This window comes from Podarcis pityusensis (assembly GCF_964106645.2).
Source record: "Podarcis pityusensis genome assembly, chromosome: Z".
NCBI classification, from domain to species: Eukaryota; Metazoa; Chordata; class Lepidosauria; order Squamata; family Lacertidae; genus Podarcis; species Podarcis pityusensis.
The window spans coordinates 7,201,336-7,219,097 of NC_138044.1; the positions used below are offsets into that span (position 1 = coordinate 7,201,336).

Consider the following 17,762-nt stretch of genomic DNA (forward strand, 5'->3'; position numbering starts at 1 on the left):
TTTCAGTTAACCAAAATTGAAAGCAAAACCTTTTGAACTTCTCCACGTGGCCATGTTGGAGGAGAGGGAGTATACAAGCTCGGGTGGGAGCCTAAGCTCATTTCCATTCATAATAAGTTATGACTTACTATGATGTTTGAATGCCACCATGGTGCAAAACATGACGTGAAAAGCCTCCGTATAATACTGTTCTTGCCTGATTTTGTCCTTTATGTTTAAGATGCCATTCCATTAAATAGATAAAATTACTACTTACACTTTCCAATCTTTAGGGCCACATTCCACCCAATTTTTACAGTGTGTGTTGCATAATAGGTTCCCCAAAGAACTTGAAACTCCACTGCAGTGTGAGATTTACAGACACACAATGTATGACTTCTTGAAGTTCTATTTTGTGGCTCACATCTGTTAGGGAATTGTTAATGTCTCACAAATGTTTAGAAGATGAACCCGTGGAACTTTGATCAGAACTAAAGATGCCTAGTGAGAGAGATGTTCCTATCTGTTCTGGGCCCCTTGAAAGCATTGTCACGCACACAAAACCTCTTGGGACCTATGTGCCATGTTGTGTATTTTGGATGATGCATTAATCTCTGATGAAGAACGTGACCTACTTATTGCAGACAAGCCATGGAAGTAGCATGACATCTGAGACATCATGTGTGTCTTAGTAACCCAAAAGACTTGAAGCTACACAAAATCCCTGATCACAGGCCAGAATGATGTGAGTGGGAAGGGCCTTTCCTCTTTCACATTAAAGAGTGGGAAAGAAGCAATGTTGACACAAAATATTGGGAACTGCATAAGGTTACAGTTAAATGGAAATGAGTGCCAGCTCCAGAAGCAAAATATGGGGGAAGCTATTTGATTGGGGGCAGCTGTGAGGACTCATTCTGTGCTCATATTTCCTTAGTTCTGTTAATTTGTTTGTTGGTTTTTGTGTCCTCTTTCTACTCTTTGAACCATCTCTGGGATTGTGCAGCTGCTCCATCAACATGTCAGGGACAGATGGTCCCATTCCTGCTGGATGTGGCATTAGGGCAAACCAAGATTTCCTGGAACAGGCAGCTGACCTCTTTTTTAATTATTGGCATAGAAGATTGCAGTTTCTTCATTTTGGCTTGACACCAGTGGCACCATGTCATTGAATTAGAGAATAACTTCCCTGGATAAAGGGGAAAGCAAGGCATGGGTAGAAGGTACCTTGAAATGAGGAGGATCATGGGAGGAAAGTAAAAAGGTAGCCTGTTCTGCAAAATACATTATTTTTAAAAAGTATTTTAAGTCCTCTAGTTTTTAGCCTTCCACCTAATAGTTTTTTGGGGGTTCAGGAGGTGGGAGGAGGAAAATGCATGCTTACTAGAAATAGATGAGCAGATGCACAGGAGATGATCTTGAAACATTTGAGGGTATATCCTGCGCAGCTCCAAATTTTCGTCTAACTGTGGCTGCTAGAAAATTTCTGCCTCCTCCTCCTCCTTTATTATCATATTCATAGAGGAATTTTGATATACACAGTAAACAAAATAAAATAAAATATTTGAGCAGAAGAGTTAGACTACATTTTTTAAATGCCAGAAGAACATATAGAATGCATTTTTAATGCTTGGCAAAATGCCATAAATAAAAAACATTTGAAATGAGAAAAGCGCAATCCATATGTGAGTGCAGAAATTTGGAGAAACTGCAGGAGGCAGCTGGAGAGAGCCCTGCTAGATTGTGTGGCTAGTCAAAGCTTGGTTGTTGTTGTTAAAATTTGTGTACTGCCCTATACCTGCAGATTCCAGGGCGGTTACAACATAAATTCAAAATATAAAAACACAAATGCATAATAAAAACAAAAGCAACCCAATACCCACCCCCCCAACACATCTTAAAAGGGCATTGGATGTCAATCATCCAAAGCCTGGTTAAAGAGGAATGTTTTTGCCTGGCACCTAAGGTTATAATGAATGTGCCAGGTGAATTTCCCTGGGGAGAGCATTCCACAAATGGGGAGCCACTGCAGAAAATGCTCATTCTCATGTTGCCACCCGCTCAACCTCCTGCACAAGAGGCACACAAAGAAGGGTCTCAGAAGATGATCTCAGGGTTTGGGTAGGTTCATATGGAAAGAGGCGGCCCTTGAGGTATTGTGGTCCTGAACCATTTAAGGCTTTATAGGTCAAAACCAGCACTTTGATTTGGGCCCTGAAACTAATTGGTAGCCAGTACAGTCAGACTAGGATTGGTGTAACAGGTTCAAACCATCTTGCTCCAGTGAGCAACCTGGCCACTGATTTCTTCATCAGCTGAAGTTTCTGAACCATCTTCAGAGGCAGCCCTACATGTAATGCATTGAAGTAATCTAACCTTGAGGTTACTAGAGCATAGACAACAGTAGTTAGGCTATCCCTGTCCAAATAGGGGTGCAGCTGGGCCACCAGCCAAAGCTGATGGAAGGCACTCCGGGCCACTGAGGCCACCTGAGCCTCGGGTGACAGCAAAGGATCCAGGAGTACTCACACGCTACATACCCTCTCCTTTAGAGGAAGTGCAACCCCATAAAGAACAGGCATTAGGTCTAGGGAATCACCCACTAACAGTGCCTCAGTCTTATCTGGATTGAGCTTCAGTTTGTTGGTTCTCACTCAGTCCATTATTGAAGCAAGACACTGGTCCAGCACTTCCACTGCCTCACCTGCAGATAATAAGGAGAAATAGAGCTGAGTTTCATCAGTATTTTGCTGACAACATACGCCAAACCTCCTGCTAACCACACCCAGTTGTTTCATGTAATGTTAAACAGCATAGGGTATAGGGTTGAACCCTGTGGAACCCCACATTGAAGGCTCCATGGGGCTGAAGAGCACTCCCCAAGTATCATTCTCAGGAAAAGTTCATCTAAGTAGGTCTGGAACCACCATAAAGTGGTGCCACCCACTCCTAACTCGGGCAGCCGCTTCAGAAGGACACCATAGTTGATGGTATCAAAAGCTGCTGAGAGGTTGAGGAGAATTAACAGGGACACATTACCTGTCTCTCTCCCAACAGAGATCATCACACAGGATGACCAAAGCACTTTCTGTGCCAAAACCGCGTGTAAACCCTGATTGAAATGGATCTAGAAAATCAGTTTCTTCCAAGAGTGCCTGGTCTGGTCCATGAAAACCCACTCCAGAACCTTGCTCAGGAAAGGGAGATTAGAAACTGGCCATTAGTTAGTTAGATTTTCTGGGTCCAGGGAAAGTTTTTTAAGGAGTGGTTTTACCTTTGCCTCCTTCAAACAGGCATGAATCACCATGTGTTGTGAAGAGGTATTAGCCACCTCCCTGGCCCAGCCAGTTGTTCCCTCCCTGCTGGTTTTTATTAGCCATGAAATCCTGAGCCAAGCCAGAACTAGCTACCTCAGCATGGATGCTAAAGTCCCCCAGAAACAGCACTCTGGAAGTCCTCAACATTGCCACCAAGATCAGCTCTGTCAGGGAGACTGCTGGGCAGCAAGACAGTGGTAAATCAGCAGAATCCCTAATCTGTCCTGATTGATCAATGCCAGGAATACACATTCTAGATTCCCTTCCAACTGAACAGATAGCCTGGAGAGAGGGGGAGAGAGAGGGAGAAAGAGAGAAAGAGAGAATCTCTATAGACCACAGCAACTCCCCCTCCCCGAGCTTTGAGTCTGGCCTGTTGCTGCACTGAGTACCCAGGTGGGCACAGGGGTGAGACCAACTCCACCCTGTTCACCCACCCAGGTCTCAGTGATACATGCCAGATCAGCCTCCTCATCCATAAGGAGTGAGTGAGGGAGGTCTTTCTACAAGCCGACCTGGTATTCTTCAAGAGCAGCTGCAGACCCAAGGGCTGGCTGATATGACAACTACAGTTTCCAAAGTTGGAGGAGGGGCTGCCACACAACAGACACTAACTGCCTGTGTCATGTACCCCTTACCCAGCCTGCCCCAACTCTCCAACCTTGAACCACTGTAATTGGGGCACCCCCTGCTTTCCCCCACTCAAAGCACATCCTACAAAGAGCCTTTACAAAATAAGGTTAAAACAGTTAAAAGTATTAAAACAATTAAAAGCAAATTAAATCAGTCAGAACAATTGGGGACATAACAGCAAACCCCAACCCAAGGTTCGTCTGGCTCTCTCAACTTCCAAGGCTGCAGTTAACTTCCAGGGTCCCATGCAATAGAAGGCAGGGGGCAGGCCCCACAGGACTCACACCAAGTGAGTCCTGTGTAATAAAGAGGGAAATGTCTTGACCTTACACTCCTTCAGTGTGCCATTAGTGCACTGGGTGCATAGCTTGAGGTTTCTTGGTGGCAAGCAGACCCCCTGCCCTCCCAGACTACTGAAGCAATCAGATTCTCAGTCTCCTGTGATTTCTAAAGTTTTGAGTAATGATAAAAGTGTCCTTCATTTCTCATAATATACTGCATTATATAATAACACTGGGGTGGCTGCTGATCTTCTAACATGGTTGTTAAACAGAAATATAAGGCTAACGGTTGGGATTGGAGACGCAGGGGCGGATGGATATAAGGTTGAGAGAGAACTCCTGCTCAGTTCAAATGATTAATCCTCCATGAATTTATTACATACAGTATGTCTCAGTTAAACTTGGCAATAAGCTTCTGTTTCATTGCAGTAAGCAAGTGTCTGAGAGCTGTGGGCTGGAGCAAAGGACACCAGTGGGCTGGGCTGGGAGTTTGTCCTTGCAGAACAACAGCTTGAAATATGATGCCAATTAAAGCAAGGCCAGTGTTTTTACAACCCTCCTTCATGTTATAGATGCTAGAAGAGCATTGCTGAATTTGTTAGTGAGAGAGGCTGATAGGAAGGTGTGCAGCCAGTGGTGTAGTGTGGGTGAGACTGTGTGGGGCCGTGACCCCAGGCACATTTTTTTGAAGGGATTCAACCAGACACCCCCACAACGGGCTCCCTCATCAAGGCCAGAACTGTGGATAGGGAAGGTGTGCTGATGGACATCTGCAGTGGCAGAGATGGCAAATACACCCCAAGAAAAGCACTTTAGGCACATGCCTGCAAAGCCTATTACACCTGGATCAAAGCATTGTTCTAGAGCAGCTTTCTCCAGCCTACAACCAGGTGTTGTTGGGCTACAGCTCCCATCATTATCAGCCAGGATGGGGAAACTTATGCTAAATATCAAATGATCAGCACTATTCTGTCCTACTATGGGAGGACTGGAGTATTAATGCACTTTGTAAAGGTTAGTGGATATTTCTCAGAACTCTGTAGTAATGTTAGAATTGTGTTGTCTCATCAAGTTTTTGTTTGTTTCTAAAATGTATACCTCCCCACTTTCAGTGGCAATCAGCTTAATACCCAAATCCATAAATAAAGTGATAGCAGCACATTGAAAATGACAAAACAGTAAAGGATAGAAAATTAATAACTGGCTATTAAGGGCTTAAGAGTTTCAGAAGCGTTTAGGAATATGGTCTGACGGTTGGTCCATCAGTGTTCTTATCACTGACTGGCAGTGACTCTCCTGAGTTCAGGTAGAGGACATTCACAGTCTAGCAGGAGATGCCAGGCATCAAACCTGGGATCTTTTTGCATGCAAAGCAGATGCTGTACCACTGCAGTACGCTCCTTTACCTTAAGTCTTTAAAAAGTCATGCAAAACAGAAATGAGCTTGCCTGGTGCTAGAATTTACAGTGAAGGAGGCACCAGCTAGATTCCACAGGTGGGGCCCCACCACCAAAAAGGCATTCTCCCTGGCTGCCACCTACCCTGATTCAAAGAGTGAGACTTCCCTGATAATATCCTCAATATATGTCAATGTGCAGGCAGTGCAAGACTTGGGGTTTTTCATTAAAACACTTTTTTCCAGGAAGGGGAGTTTTCCAAGAAACCAACCAGTGCTTTTTAGTGTGGGGGGGGGGAGATTTGATAAACTTAAATATAAGGGCCTGCCTTTGCTGCACATTGTAATAAGAAGCTGTACAAGCATGGGTAGCAAGTTGCTGCTGTCTTCCATATGAGCTTCGTCACCCAAGACCCTGACTCCCCCACCCCCTCAGAGATCTTGAGGATAGATAAGTCTGGGTTCTTGAATCACCACAGGAATGCAGTCAGCAAGCTCTAGATGCAGCACCCCAACTTTCATTATTCCAGACTCCTGGCCATGCTGTCTGGGACTGGTAAAAATTCAAGCCCAACCTGGAGGGCAACACATTGGTTGTCCTGAGACTTCCACAGTGAATGAGAGAATGAGGCCTCTGTTTTCTCTGTTCTTGAGGATGCACCATTAACCTCGTACTTGAATGTCTCCTCAAACCAGCTGCAACCTGAGAGGACCCTTCTGCACACCAAGCTCTTTTGGAGCCACATGAGATATCCTGGTTGTGCTGGAAAGCACACCTGTATGACCCTGTTAACTATTGAGCGGTCTTCTTCTAGGATACCTGAAGGCCTTTTCTTTGCTGCACACGGACCTACTTCTCGCTGCAAAAATACTTACCGTATTTTTCACCCTATAGGATGCACTTTTTCCCCTCCAAAAATGAAGGGGAAATGTGTGTGCGTCCTATGGGGCGAATGCAGGCTTTCGCTGAAGCCTGGAGAGCAAGAGGGGTCGGTGCGCACCGACCCCTCTCCCTCTCCAGGCTTCACGAAGCTATCCGCAAGCGGTGGGAACCCGCAGGAGATCCCCCGGGCTCCCACGGCTTGGGCAGAGCTGCCTGCACCCCGAAGCCCCGGCTCACTGAGCAGTCGCGCTGGGGCTTCGGGTAGCTCTGCGCAAGCTGCGGGAGGGCTCCCCCAGCTTGCGCAGCACTGCCTCTTATCCCGAAGCTACCCGAAGTGACTGCTGAGTGCGCCGGGGCTTTGGGATAAGAGGCAGCGTGCGCAAGCCAGGGGAGCCCTCCCACAGCTTGCGCAGCGCTGCCTCTTATCCCGACGCCCCGGCGCGCTCAGCAGTCGCGCCGGGGCTTCGGGTAGCTCTGTGCAAGCTGTGGGAGGGCTCCCCCGGCTTGCACAGAGCTGCCTCTTATCCCGAAGCCCCGGCGCGCTGAGCAGTCACGCCGGGGCTTCGGGTAGCTCTGCGCAAGCTGCGGGAGGGCTCCCCCGGCTTGCGCAGAGCTGCCTCTTATCCCGAAGCCCCGGCGCGCTGAGCAGTCGCACCGGGGCTTCGGGTAGCTCTGTGCAAGCCGCGGGAGGGCTCCCACGGCTTGCGGAGAGCAGCCTGTTCTGGGGGCTGGGGTCGGGGGAAGCTCGGGCTTCCCCCGCCCCAGCCTCGCACCTTGGGGGGAAAATAATTTTTTTCCCCTTTATTTCCCCCCAAAAAACTAGGTGCGCCTTATGGGCCGGTGCGCCCTATGGGGCGAAAAATACGGTAAATCTTCAGCTTCCTCTAGGCTGGTGCTGGAACACACATTCGGCCTGATGTATTAAGCCCTACTGGGAGCTGTCCATGGTCCTGATAGTCTTGCACTCTGACTTACATGTTGATGGGCCTCACACCATTTTAGGCCTCTCTCTTGCTATGTAGAAATATACTTGAAGGGTATATGTGTCTGAGATTAAGTGAGTTTGGAGGCAGGTGTTAGAACAAATTGTGCCATATATATTTTTTTAAAAAAGAAAAGTAGTAAAAACGTTATTTCTCCCTCATGAGTGATTGGAGTGTAGCCTGGCCTTCTCTAATGAGAGGTTGTAATTGCCCTGAGGTTTTATATGCATCATGCATGACTATGAAATGTTAAATTAATGACAGAACAGTGAAAAAGCCCAGGTTTGGTGTTGCTAAACAATGAGGTAGAAACAGCCAGTAAGTTATATTTGAATGGGTCACTGACTAGCTGCCTGATGGTGATGGACAGGCTTAGTGAAGAGAAGGCCTTAAACCCAGTTAATGATAGAAATATTGGCTGTTGCGGAAAGCTGGACCTAAAAGACTAGGAAGGTATGCTGGTAAGATCCAGCCACATTGGTTTTGTATCTTGTGTCCAGGATGGCAAAGTACTAAATAAGCCATGACTTCATTTAGTTCGTGAACACCATGCCATGACTGGTGTGCAGATGGATTTTAAGTGTTCCATCTGAAGATTGTTTACCTCTTTTCTCCACAACTGTCTCCACCATGATGCTCTCAAAATTTGATGCAGCTATTACCCGCTTTCCCTTAATTTTCCTCTTGATCTCTGCAGACAGAAAGGCTGGGCTTGGAACAACTTTGGTTGCGTTAATTAAATGTGTTGCTTGAAACTGTTTGTTTTGACAAACTCAATCTCTCTGTCTTTCACCTTTAGAGGTGACCCAGTGTTATGTTTGTTTTTTCAGGTGTTTACACCTGTGAGTGTCAAGTTCTCCCCTCCCCCACCAATCCCTCTGAAACAGTTGCTTGTTACATCTCAGAACTAAACAACCTCCAGTACATGATTGCTACAACTGTGTGCTGAAGACTGCAGATTGCACAGTAATTCACTCAGTATAAAAGATTAGCTTCCTGTTTGTTGACTTGGTTCATTGGCTTGTCATCCCATTTAGCATGTAAGAAATAAAAAAAGTATTTATCTTTTGAATTAAAAAAGTTTACTGCTATAAAATCCCCCCTTTTCTTTCTTTACACTGTAGCTTAATCCCACAGTACAGAGCAAATTAGATCACATTAATGCTTTGGATAGCATTCAGGTTTGATTATTGCAGTAACTTTAATGTGGGTCTGCTCTTGAATACAGAACCTTCAGCTGGTTCAATTTTGTACTTTACATATTTATTATTGTATTTGTAATCAGCACTATCATAGAAGTATATCAAGGCAGTACACAACATGCAAAGCCATAATAATATGAGTGAATGCACCCATGAAAGCATCATTAAAAACACCAATACATCCTGGAAGGTTATAAAGACAAAATAATATTACTAAAGTCTAAAGTCTAAAAATGCAGTGGTTGCAATGTTGTTAAGGATAATTTACTGTAGGGAATCACCTCTCACCAATATTGGGAGACCTGCAAATCTCCAGCTGGGAGATCCTGAATGGAACCAGTACCAATGGAGCTTGCATTTGGCACCAAATTTAAAAGGTACTGAATGCAAGCCATACTTGCCAAGCAGTGCATTTTAAAGTTTCCTGGTTGTTCCTTTGCAGCCATGTCTTCACCTGTCCCACACTTGATGTAATATATCTCATTACATGGGATAGCTGAGCATGACTTTTGGAAGACAGTCTTGAAGGCCAGGAGCTAAGCCAAATAGAAGGCAGAAGCCTGGTCTTGCAGGAATCACTACTAAATTGGAATGGTAGGAACATGTCACCTAGTGTGTGGACTTCTAGAACCTTAAGTGAGAAAAATCTTTGGTTTTTTTTTATAAATAAAATATCAGAAAATAATTTTGCAGACAGTAAATAAGCTAAAGGAAACAGAAGAAAAACAACATTTTATTTAAGTTGCTTTTGGAAGTGCGATTACATATATATATAAAGGAGCGGGGAGAAGAATGGGGTGGAGAAGAAAAGGAAATGCTGCCAAGTATTTTGGGCTCTAAAGATATTTAACAAGGGAAAAGAACAAAGTCTGGGGCTGTTTCATCCGATTTTACTTGGCGGGGGGAACCCACACACATTTTTTAAAGTCAAAATTTCAAGCCTTTATTGTAGAAGCTTTAAACAGGCTCACTGAACTTTGATGAAGACCTCTGGATGAGGCATTTGAACTTCTGAAGCTGCTGTAGCCAGCTATGCTTTGATATAAATGTGGGACTAGAGAGAGGGAGGGGAAGGAATAATAAAACAAAACAAACAATGACTATGTCTCTCTGTGAACTCTTGTACAACTAAGAATCAGTTATGCTGGAGGCTGTGCATCCTCCCAATTTCTTTGAAGAAGAAGCCTTTTTGCTATCTACCACACCCAAAATATTTTTTCCTGTGCCAGCCATCACTTGGTCTGTTGGTGGCCTAGGCACAATCTGCCACTGGTACCTTGCTACTGAAAGCAATTATAAACAGGTCTGTACTTCTGAATGACACTCATTGTTCTGAAAGATACATTATTGGATACCCTACACATTTTATCCATGGGCGCCTTTTCTTATTGGCTAGAAACTGAAATATAAGAAGGTAAGTGGGGGACTGTCACATCTGCAATGAAGTTTGAAGCTTTGTAGACAGTCTTCTTATTGCATAAAATGTTTCTAGTCTACAAAAGGGAATTGTGGGGAAAAATTGAGCCTACTAGCTCGTTTAAGATAATCTTCAGAGGTCCTGGTTTGGACAATCTCCTGTTTGCCATGTTGCTGTGACTAGCACAAGGCAGGTTCTTCTATGATGGCATCTCGGTAATGAAACTTATTCCTTACCATATGTGCACATAATGCTAAACCAACATATGTTATTTGTTTAAACCATAATATGCACATTCTGGTGCACTCTGCTCAAGCATTCCCCTTTCACTCCTCAGTTATATCCAAACAGGAAACAAAGGACAAATGCATCATGGTTTGTGGTGAGAGAAACAAACCATGAATGTCAGCTCAGATGTCATGCCAATTCACATAGTTTGTTGCACCAGAATAGAAAAGAAGAGGAACAAAACAGATTAATGCTTGTACACTTTATGGTTTAAACAAACCACACACCTTGTATTAGCATTATATGTGAACACCATCATTGTTTTGTGGGTATATTGGAATAAGCCAGGGCTTCAAATCTGTGCTCAGCCATGAAGTTCACTGGGTGACCTTAGGCCAGCCACACAACATTTTCATCATAACCTACCTCACAGTGTTGTTGTGAGAATAAAATGAGGAGGGAGAGTTGACCTTGTATGTCATTGAGCTCCTTGCGGGCAATGTGGGATATAAATGCAAGCAAGCAGGCACAAAATAAAGTCAGTTAAGACCCTATTATATCAGAGAGTGTTTGGGATAATAGGCAACTCCTTACATTCTGTCCTTTTTCATCTCCGGTGTACTGTTGATGCTGTGCCCTTTGGATAGTGACATGGGATGTAAAATATTTTAAATAAAACTAATTAACCTGCATCTGAGCTGGCCATTCCATCTGCAGGAACTAGCCTGCTCATTCAAAAGCAGAAGTTTGTGGAGGTGGGTGGGGGTTGAAATAAAACACCATTATTTTTTTAAAGTCCTAGGTTTCTGCCATAAAACTTCAAGGTAATTGGAGGTCTGGGCCAGTGTTAACCATCTCAATTAGTTCCTTTGTTTTTGTCTCTTAAAGTTTGCCTGCCTTCTCAAGCTGTTCCAAAAATCCTTTCCCAGTTTTCAGTGGTTTCCATGATGTAATTTTTTTTGCAAAATGTGGCATTATGGCAATATCTCTCCCTTGCCCCAGTCACCTCTGATCTCTGCAGCAAAATTGTGAAAACAGCCTTATAATCAATGTAATTGGAAATCAGAGTTAATGAGAACCTTGGCATTCACGAAATCCCCAAAGTGATGTTGGGCTTCAGACGCTAGATAAGAAAATGATTGGGCTCAACTGAAAATCGATTTGCCTAATTAGAAGATGCATACTCCCACCAGTCCATGTGGGAAAGACTCTTTAACCCCACCCCCCACTACGGTAAGACAACCTGTTGGCCCACAAATGGACATTTTCTAGGCTAGTGGTTCCCAATTAGGGGTCCGGCGACCCCTGGGAGTCTGCAGAACCCACTCAGGGGGTCCACGGCATCATCCCCTGCCAGGGGACTCACTTATCTTGTTAATTGCACAGTGAATTAAATCCCCCCCCCACTAAATCTTTTCTGTGTTTTAATATCACAAATTTTATGGTCTGTTTTTAGTATTTCTAAAATCCTTTGCTTATTAGGGCCTACCCTACATACACAGTCCTGAGTGTATGGTGTCTTCATGGTAGAGGCCTGTATTGCTTTGCACAGGTAACTACCATAGAGTTATTAAAATTTTCAAAAGTAAGGGGTCTGTGGCTTAGCTTTTGAAAAATATGGGGTCCTCAGTAATTAGCTAATTGGGAACCACTGTTCTAGGCAATAGTGTTCTATAATGAGATATAATAGCAACTCCCATTATTTTGTGAACTCTTTTATGTTCTTTGTTCATTAATTTCCACCTACAAACAATTTCCAACTGTGTATGGAGTTCAGGGTTTGCAAAAGTTCCAGTTTCTGGCCAATGTTATTACTAAAGATCTTTCTAAGACCTGTCACCCTGCCTGGTTGCTGCATCTCTGAGCAAGTGTGCATAGAAGTTACAAACTACACATACCATTACTACTTGATAGCCCCTTAAAACAGCTAGAAAGCAGGTTTCTAGTTTTGCACATCTGGGGAATCCTTCTTAGCTTCTACTAAATTGGGAGCTGCCAGTTGTCACTCTTTTGTTCTTGTTCTATCTGCAAAGCAGGGAATGGTCTGTGGGAGAAGAACACATACCAACTCAGACAACCGGTCTACCATCTCACTATTATCTACAGTGGCAGTAGCACTCCATGCACAAGGAATGTTTAGAGGCTCATTATTTATTTATTTGATCTTCCTAGGATCATGTTGTTTGGGATCTACAGTCTGGTTGCTGACTTATTATCAAACTAACATTTGCTCTGCTTTCTGTGGTTACCGCTTGCACTTGCAGGGAGCAGTTTTGTTGTCAGTGAAGGAAGTTATTTGGACATCTCTGACTGGCTGAACCCGGCAAAGCTCTCTCTTTATTATCAAATCAATGCCACATCGCCTTGGGTGAGGGATCTCTGTGGACAGAGGACTACAGATGCATGCGAGCAGCTGTGTGATCAGGAGACTGGTAAGTGGAAACATGGTTGGGGTTATGGTATGAACCATAGCTGTCAACTTTTCCCTTTTTTTAAAGGGAAATTCCCTTATTCCGAATAGGATTCCTCGCAAGAAAAGGGAAAAGTTGACAGCTGTGTTATGAACCACAAGAGACTGTATAAAAAGGAGAAAGACATTACTTTGAGAACCACTGCAATAAGAAGGGCTTGTGGTTTCTGCAACCCTCTTTTCTTCTGTCTAGTCTAGGGAAATCTTCCTAGGCTTCTGACATTTTGTCTTCTATTCACAAGTGCTATGAATCACGTAAAATATGTTTTTATTGAAATATTTTCATGCATAACACAAAACATCTCTGTTTTCAGTTCACATAGTTCTGTCTACAGGTCTGTTACATTTGGTGTGATACATTGCTGTCATAGGCATTGTGAGGGTGGGGGAGAGATGTAGGGAGAGAGAGATGGGAGAAAGAAGTGGAGGCAACACTTTCCTTTCTTTTGCATAGTGTATGTGGGTGGGGGGTTGTGTCAGCATCACATGGATATGTTCTTCATCTATTAGTTTTCATTGATGGTAAGAGACTGGGGAGCCCAGGGTATAGTTGGTTGCATTCAGTTGATTGCACTGAGTTTTGTTCATGTGTGTACTATGAATCACTGTTGTGGACACCTTGTCCTTCACTTGGTGATATATTTGCAAACCTACAGGGTCCCCTACAAGCAGTGAATGGGGGGGGGGGGTTGGATGACTTCTAAATTTCCTAGTTGGAAGCTCTGGACAGATTCACTTTGCTTTGAAGACAGGTTGGGAACAGCCCATGCAAAGAGGATTTTGAATTATCAGTTCCCCCCGATGAATTCTGAAAAAGCTGCCATGGATGCTTCCTTAATGAAGATGCTGTTTTAGATGTTGCACTGGCAGAGTGGAAACTTCTTTCCCTAACTCACAACACAGTTTTAGCTTAAAGACCTGCTTAATGGACACATGGGTCCTTATCACTTGACAGTCTTTCCACAGTCCTGGGTGTATGGTGTCTTCATGGTAGAGGCCTGTACAATTGTACAAAGACTTAATTTAGAATCATAGAATCATAGAGTTGGAAGAGACCACAAGGGCCATCGAGTCCAATCCCCTGCCAAGCAGGAAACACCATCAGAGCACTCCTGACATATGGTTGTCAAGCCTCTGCTTAAAGACCTCCAAAGAAGGAGACTCCACCACACTCCTTGGCAGCAAATTCCACTGTCAAACAGCTCTTACTGTCAGGAAGTTCTCCCTAATGTTTAGGTGGAATCTTCTTTCTTGTAGTTTGGATCCATTGCTCCGTGTCCGCTTCTCTGGAGCAGCAGAAAACAACCTTTCTCCCTCCTCTATGTGACATCCTTTTATATATTGGAACATGGCTATCATATCACCCCTTAACCTCCTCTTCTCCAGGCTAAACATGCCCAGCTCCCTTAGCCGTTCCTCATAAGGCATCGTTTCCAGGCCTTTGACCATTTTGGTTGCCCTCCTCTTAAATTGTACTTAAATTTAAATTGTACAAAGGCTTGTTCAGGAACACCATGGGATGAATGCATGATAAAACAGCTCTTGTGCCATTGCTGTAATGTCCAAGGCACACTTGAGTAGAAAGGCAAGCTGTCTTAGTTCTGGTAAAGCTTCTTGTGTCTTGAGTCTTAAAAAGCAGTGCTAAAAACTAAATAGATAGAGCTGGAGACTTTACTTGGCTTATCCTGCTCCCCATAGTGTAACTTGCCCTTTCTCTCCTAGCCCCACAAGGAGATCCTCTGGAGCAGGATTATAGGGGAGGTGGGGAGTGGAGAGGAAGGGAGCTCTTTTTGCATGAGCAGGACACCACTTGTGCAATGCTGAATTGAACCTTGGGGAGGGGGGAGATTTGGTTTTAACCAATTAAAAGTGAATATACTTTTAAGTGAACTGGAAGCCTTGATCAAGCAGGGTTCAAGTGGACAGATTTACAAACCCCGTCCAGATGCGGAAAGGTCAGAGCATGAGGAGGCAGGGCTGGCATGTGCAGCCACACACCTCCCAATATGGTTTCACTTCTGTAATGCCTGCTTATTGTGGTATTTATTCTGTTTATTGTTTATGGTTGTAAGCTGTGCTGCCCTGAGTGGTGTATTCGCACCAGAAGGGTGGGATACATTAGTGTTGCTAATAATAAGCATGTAAATAATGTTGGTATGTAAACAAAATTACAAAGAGCAGCTGGGAAGAAGTCGAAATGGGAAAACAACCCACTTTAAACTTGAACCACTACTGCTGATGCAATTATCCAATAGGGCCATTCCCCAAAGACAGCTTTGTGCTGCCCAAGAGAATAAGGGGAGCCTGTTGCTCAGTGGTCTTTCATGTTTTATAATGGGTGCTGTTATCAAATGGGGCAGCCACAAAGAGATCCAAAGATGACTGGTTCAGGTCTCACCACCTTTGTGGCAGAAGGCACCAAACAGCCTTATCACAGGCTTAACAATTTCTGATTTCCTTTGGATAGCCGATTAAGAAATTGTTCCTCTGACATTCAGTTAATAGCTTGTAGGCTCTTGGGAGAGGATCAATCAATCTGTAGCTTTCTTTGCATGCTTATGGATCTTGGAGACCTTTGTGGCTTCATTCTTTTAGGCAAGCAATAGTGCAGATACAGGGAACACATTTGTTCATTTTACTGGTGCTCCTTTGGGCTCCTGGCTGTGCAAATGGCACTCTGGGCTGCCGGCAGCAATCTGGTTCATGGACTGCGGTGGCTTGCATATTGAAACACAGAAGCACTGCTTGGTTTGCAGATCTTGGATGGCAATGAAGAAAAGAGGTCAGGATGCATGCAGAGGGATGGATTTCAGGACCAATAGCAAGTTTTGGCCTCATGCCATGATTCCTTGGGGGAAATTAACATTGCATCATGATGGTTTGGGAATGATCTAAAGGGGCCTTGCTGAATTCATAGAGACCTTGCTACAGACACAAATTTGTCCCTTCCAAAAACATCTGCAGCATGTAGCCTCTTCCAAGCCCCTGACACAGGAAATTGTGTGTGACACCATCCAAACAGCAGTATCTGCTGGGATCTGGAGGGTTTGTTTTTGAGTTGCTTGTCCTCAACCAAAACAGTAGCAAAAAAGCACAGAGGAGTTGGCAGGTCCAGGGGGTTGTGTCCATACCATTTTCATCAGAGGTAAGGGTAATCACATCTTGTGAAGAGTTGGCTACACCTGTGCAATGTCACCAGTTGCTATAAAAGTTTGGGAGCAGGAAAACAGAAGCAGCTGCCAGCCAGGTCTGTCTAGCCCAGAATTGCCCTTTCTGAGAGGCGACAGCTTTCCAGGGCAAAGCTCTTTACCATCACTGGCTCTCCCAGTGTTGGGTAACATCTTTAAGTCCAAGGTCTGTCATTTCTTCCCAGCAACCTTTGGAGGACCGTGCTCCAGTGGTGGGCAGTCACAGAGGCAAAAGTGTGTGAGGCAGTGTATATAAATTATGTATATAAAATAGCAGAATAGGCTATTTTCTACACACAAACACACGTTCCTGTCCTCCAGAAAGGCAAATAAGACACACCCTTGGGAGTTCAAGGACACATTATAGCCAGGCAAAATCCATCAGCATGTGAAGCAGGCCTAGTGAGTGGTGTGGTCAGGGAAGAGGGCTGTGTGACCTGTGGAGAAGGAGAGGCGTGGAAGGGTACATTTGGCCCCTGGGCCTAAGGTTCCCAACACGTGTGCTATTTGATCCTTCTGACTGGCAATGCCAGGATGGACATGGAACCTTATGCATGTAATCCTAATGTGTTCCACATTCAAGCTGCTTATAGTGTGGACCAGGCCAAACATTTTCATAGCCCTTTAGACATGTTTAAAGGTGCTTATGTCCCCGTCGAAAGAAGCACAAATATGTTTTGAGATTACAAAGTTGATTATTTCTGAGCCTTTCTGGTATCTGAACAAAACAATTAAGTCCTGTCATATCATTTGTGTGTGTGTGTGTGTTTTAAGAGATGCTGCTTTGACCACTGACCTTCAGTGTATCTAATGGGAATGCATGTTGCTTTAACTGAGTTTGGCTTTGGATTTTGTATAATGCAAGAAGGAAAACTCTGCCATCAGAGATCCATTAATCTCTAGGCAGAATGTTGAAATTGTGTTACAGCTTGCCATCTTTAGTTTGCTGAAATGAAGTTTCCCATAAAATGAAGCCTGGAGCAAAAGCTTTAGCTGTGGGTATTAGAAGCACTAATTTTATTGTTTTTTCAGGTTTATAGAGCTTCAGTTTATAGAGCTTCAGTTTCAGCTGTCATGGAATAAAGAAATACAAAAGGTGTTTGGGCCTTTTTTTCTTTTCTTTGTTTAGCGAACGGGGAGAGATGATTGAGTGGGGCATGATGGAAAAGTACAGAGTTATATACGGTATGAAGTGGACATAAAGGTTCCCCCCCCAAGGGGATTGGTGCTCCTTTGGGCTATCCTATGGATTGGGGTAAGAGGTTCATCAACAGGCATCAACCACTATGGCGCAGTGGTCCAAGGCAGTGTATCTCTGAATACCAGTTGCTAGGGGGTAAAATAACAATGTTTGACTGCTGCTTTTGTGCCCTGCATACCAGCTTCCCTGAGGCATCTGTTTGGCCATAGCAGGAAGCAGAGGTGCATCTTTGGTCTAACAGTCTTATGCTATATTTCTTTGCCACCTATCCTGCTGTTTATCCAAAATATTTAAACCCTAAAGCATCATTGAAAGTTTCTCAAGAAAACTGCTGCTGCTGTTAAATCCAGACAGTACAAAACAGTGAAACATATTGCATTAACACAGTGTCCATAACACACACTACTGTTGTTGTTGTTGTTAGTGCAACAAATCCACTTTTAAGAAGAAACAGATTTTATTTGTTCAGGAAAGTGACAGGGAAATGTGTAGAAAACTGTGGGATGAACAATGTCTTAACAGGAAGGCATATAAATGCCCTGCAAGCAAGTTGGTATGAATGCCTGTTGCTACATAACCTCCCCACA

At 44.0% G+C, this 17,762-nt stretch overlaps 1 protein-coding gene across 4 annotated transcripts in view; it reads left to right on the forward strand.

Moving 5' to 3' along the window:
• The window catches only part of ASTN2 (astrotactin 2), a 704,920-nt gene that overhangs the window by 354,378 nt on the left and 332,780 nt on the right, over positions 1-17,762 (forward strand). For all 4 annotated transcript variants that reach the window (XM_080990791.1, XM_080990792.1, XM_080990793.1 and 1 more), the window contains one exon: positions 12,581-12,748. In XM_080990791.1, the coding sequence (XP_080846917.1) occupies positions 12,581-12,748 (168 nt within the window). The remainder of the gene's footprint in view (positions 1-12,580; positions 12,749-17,762) is intronic.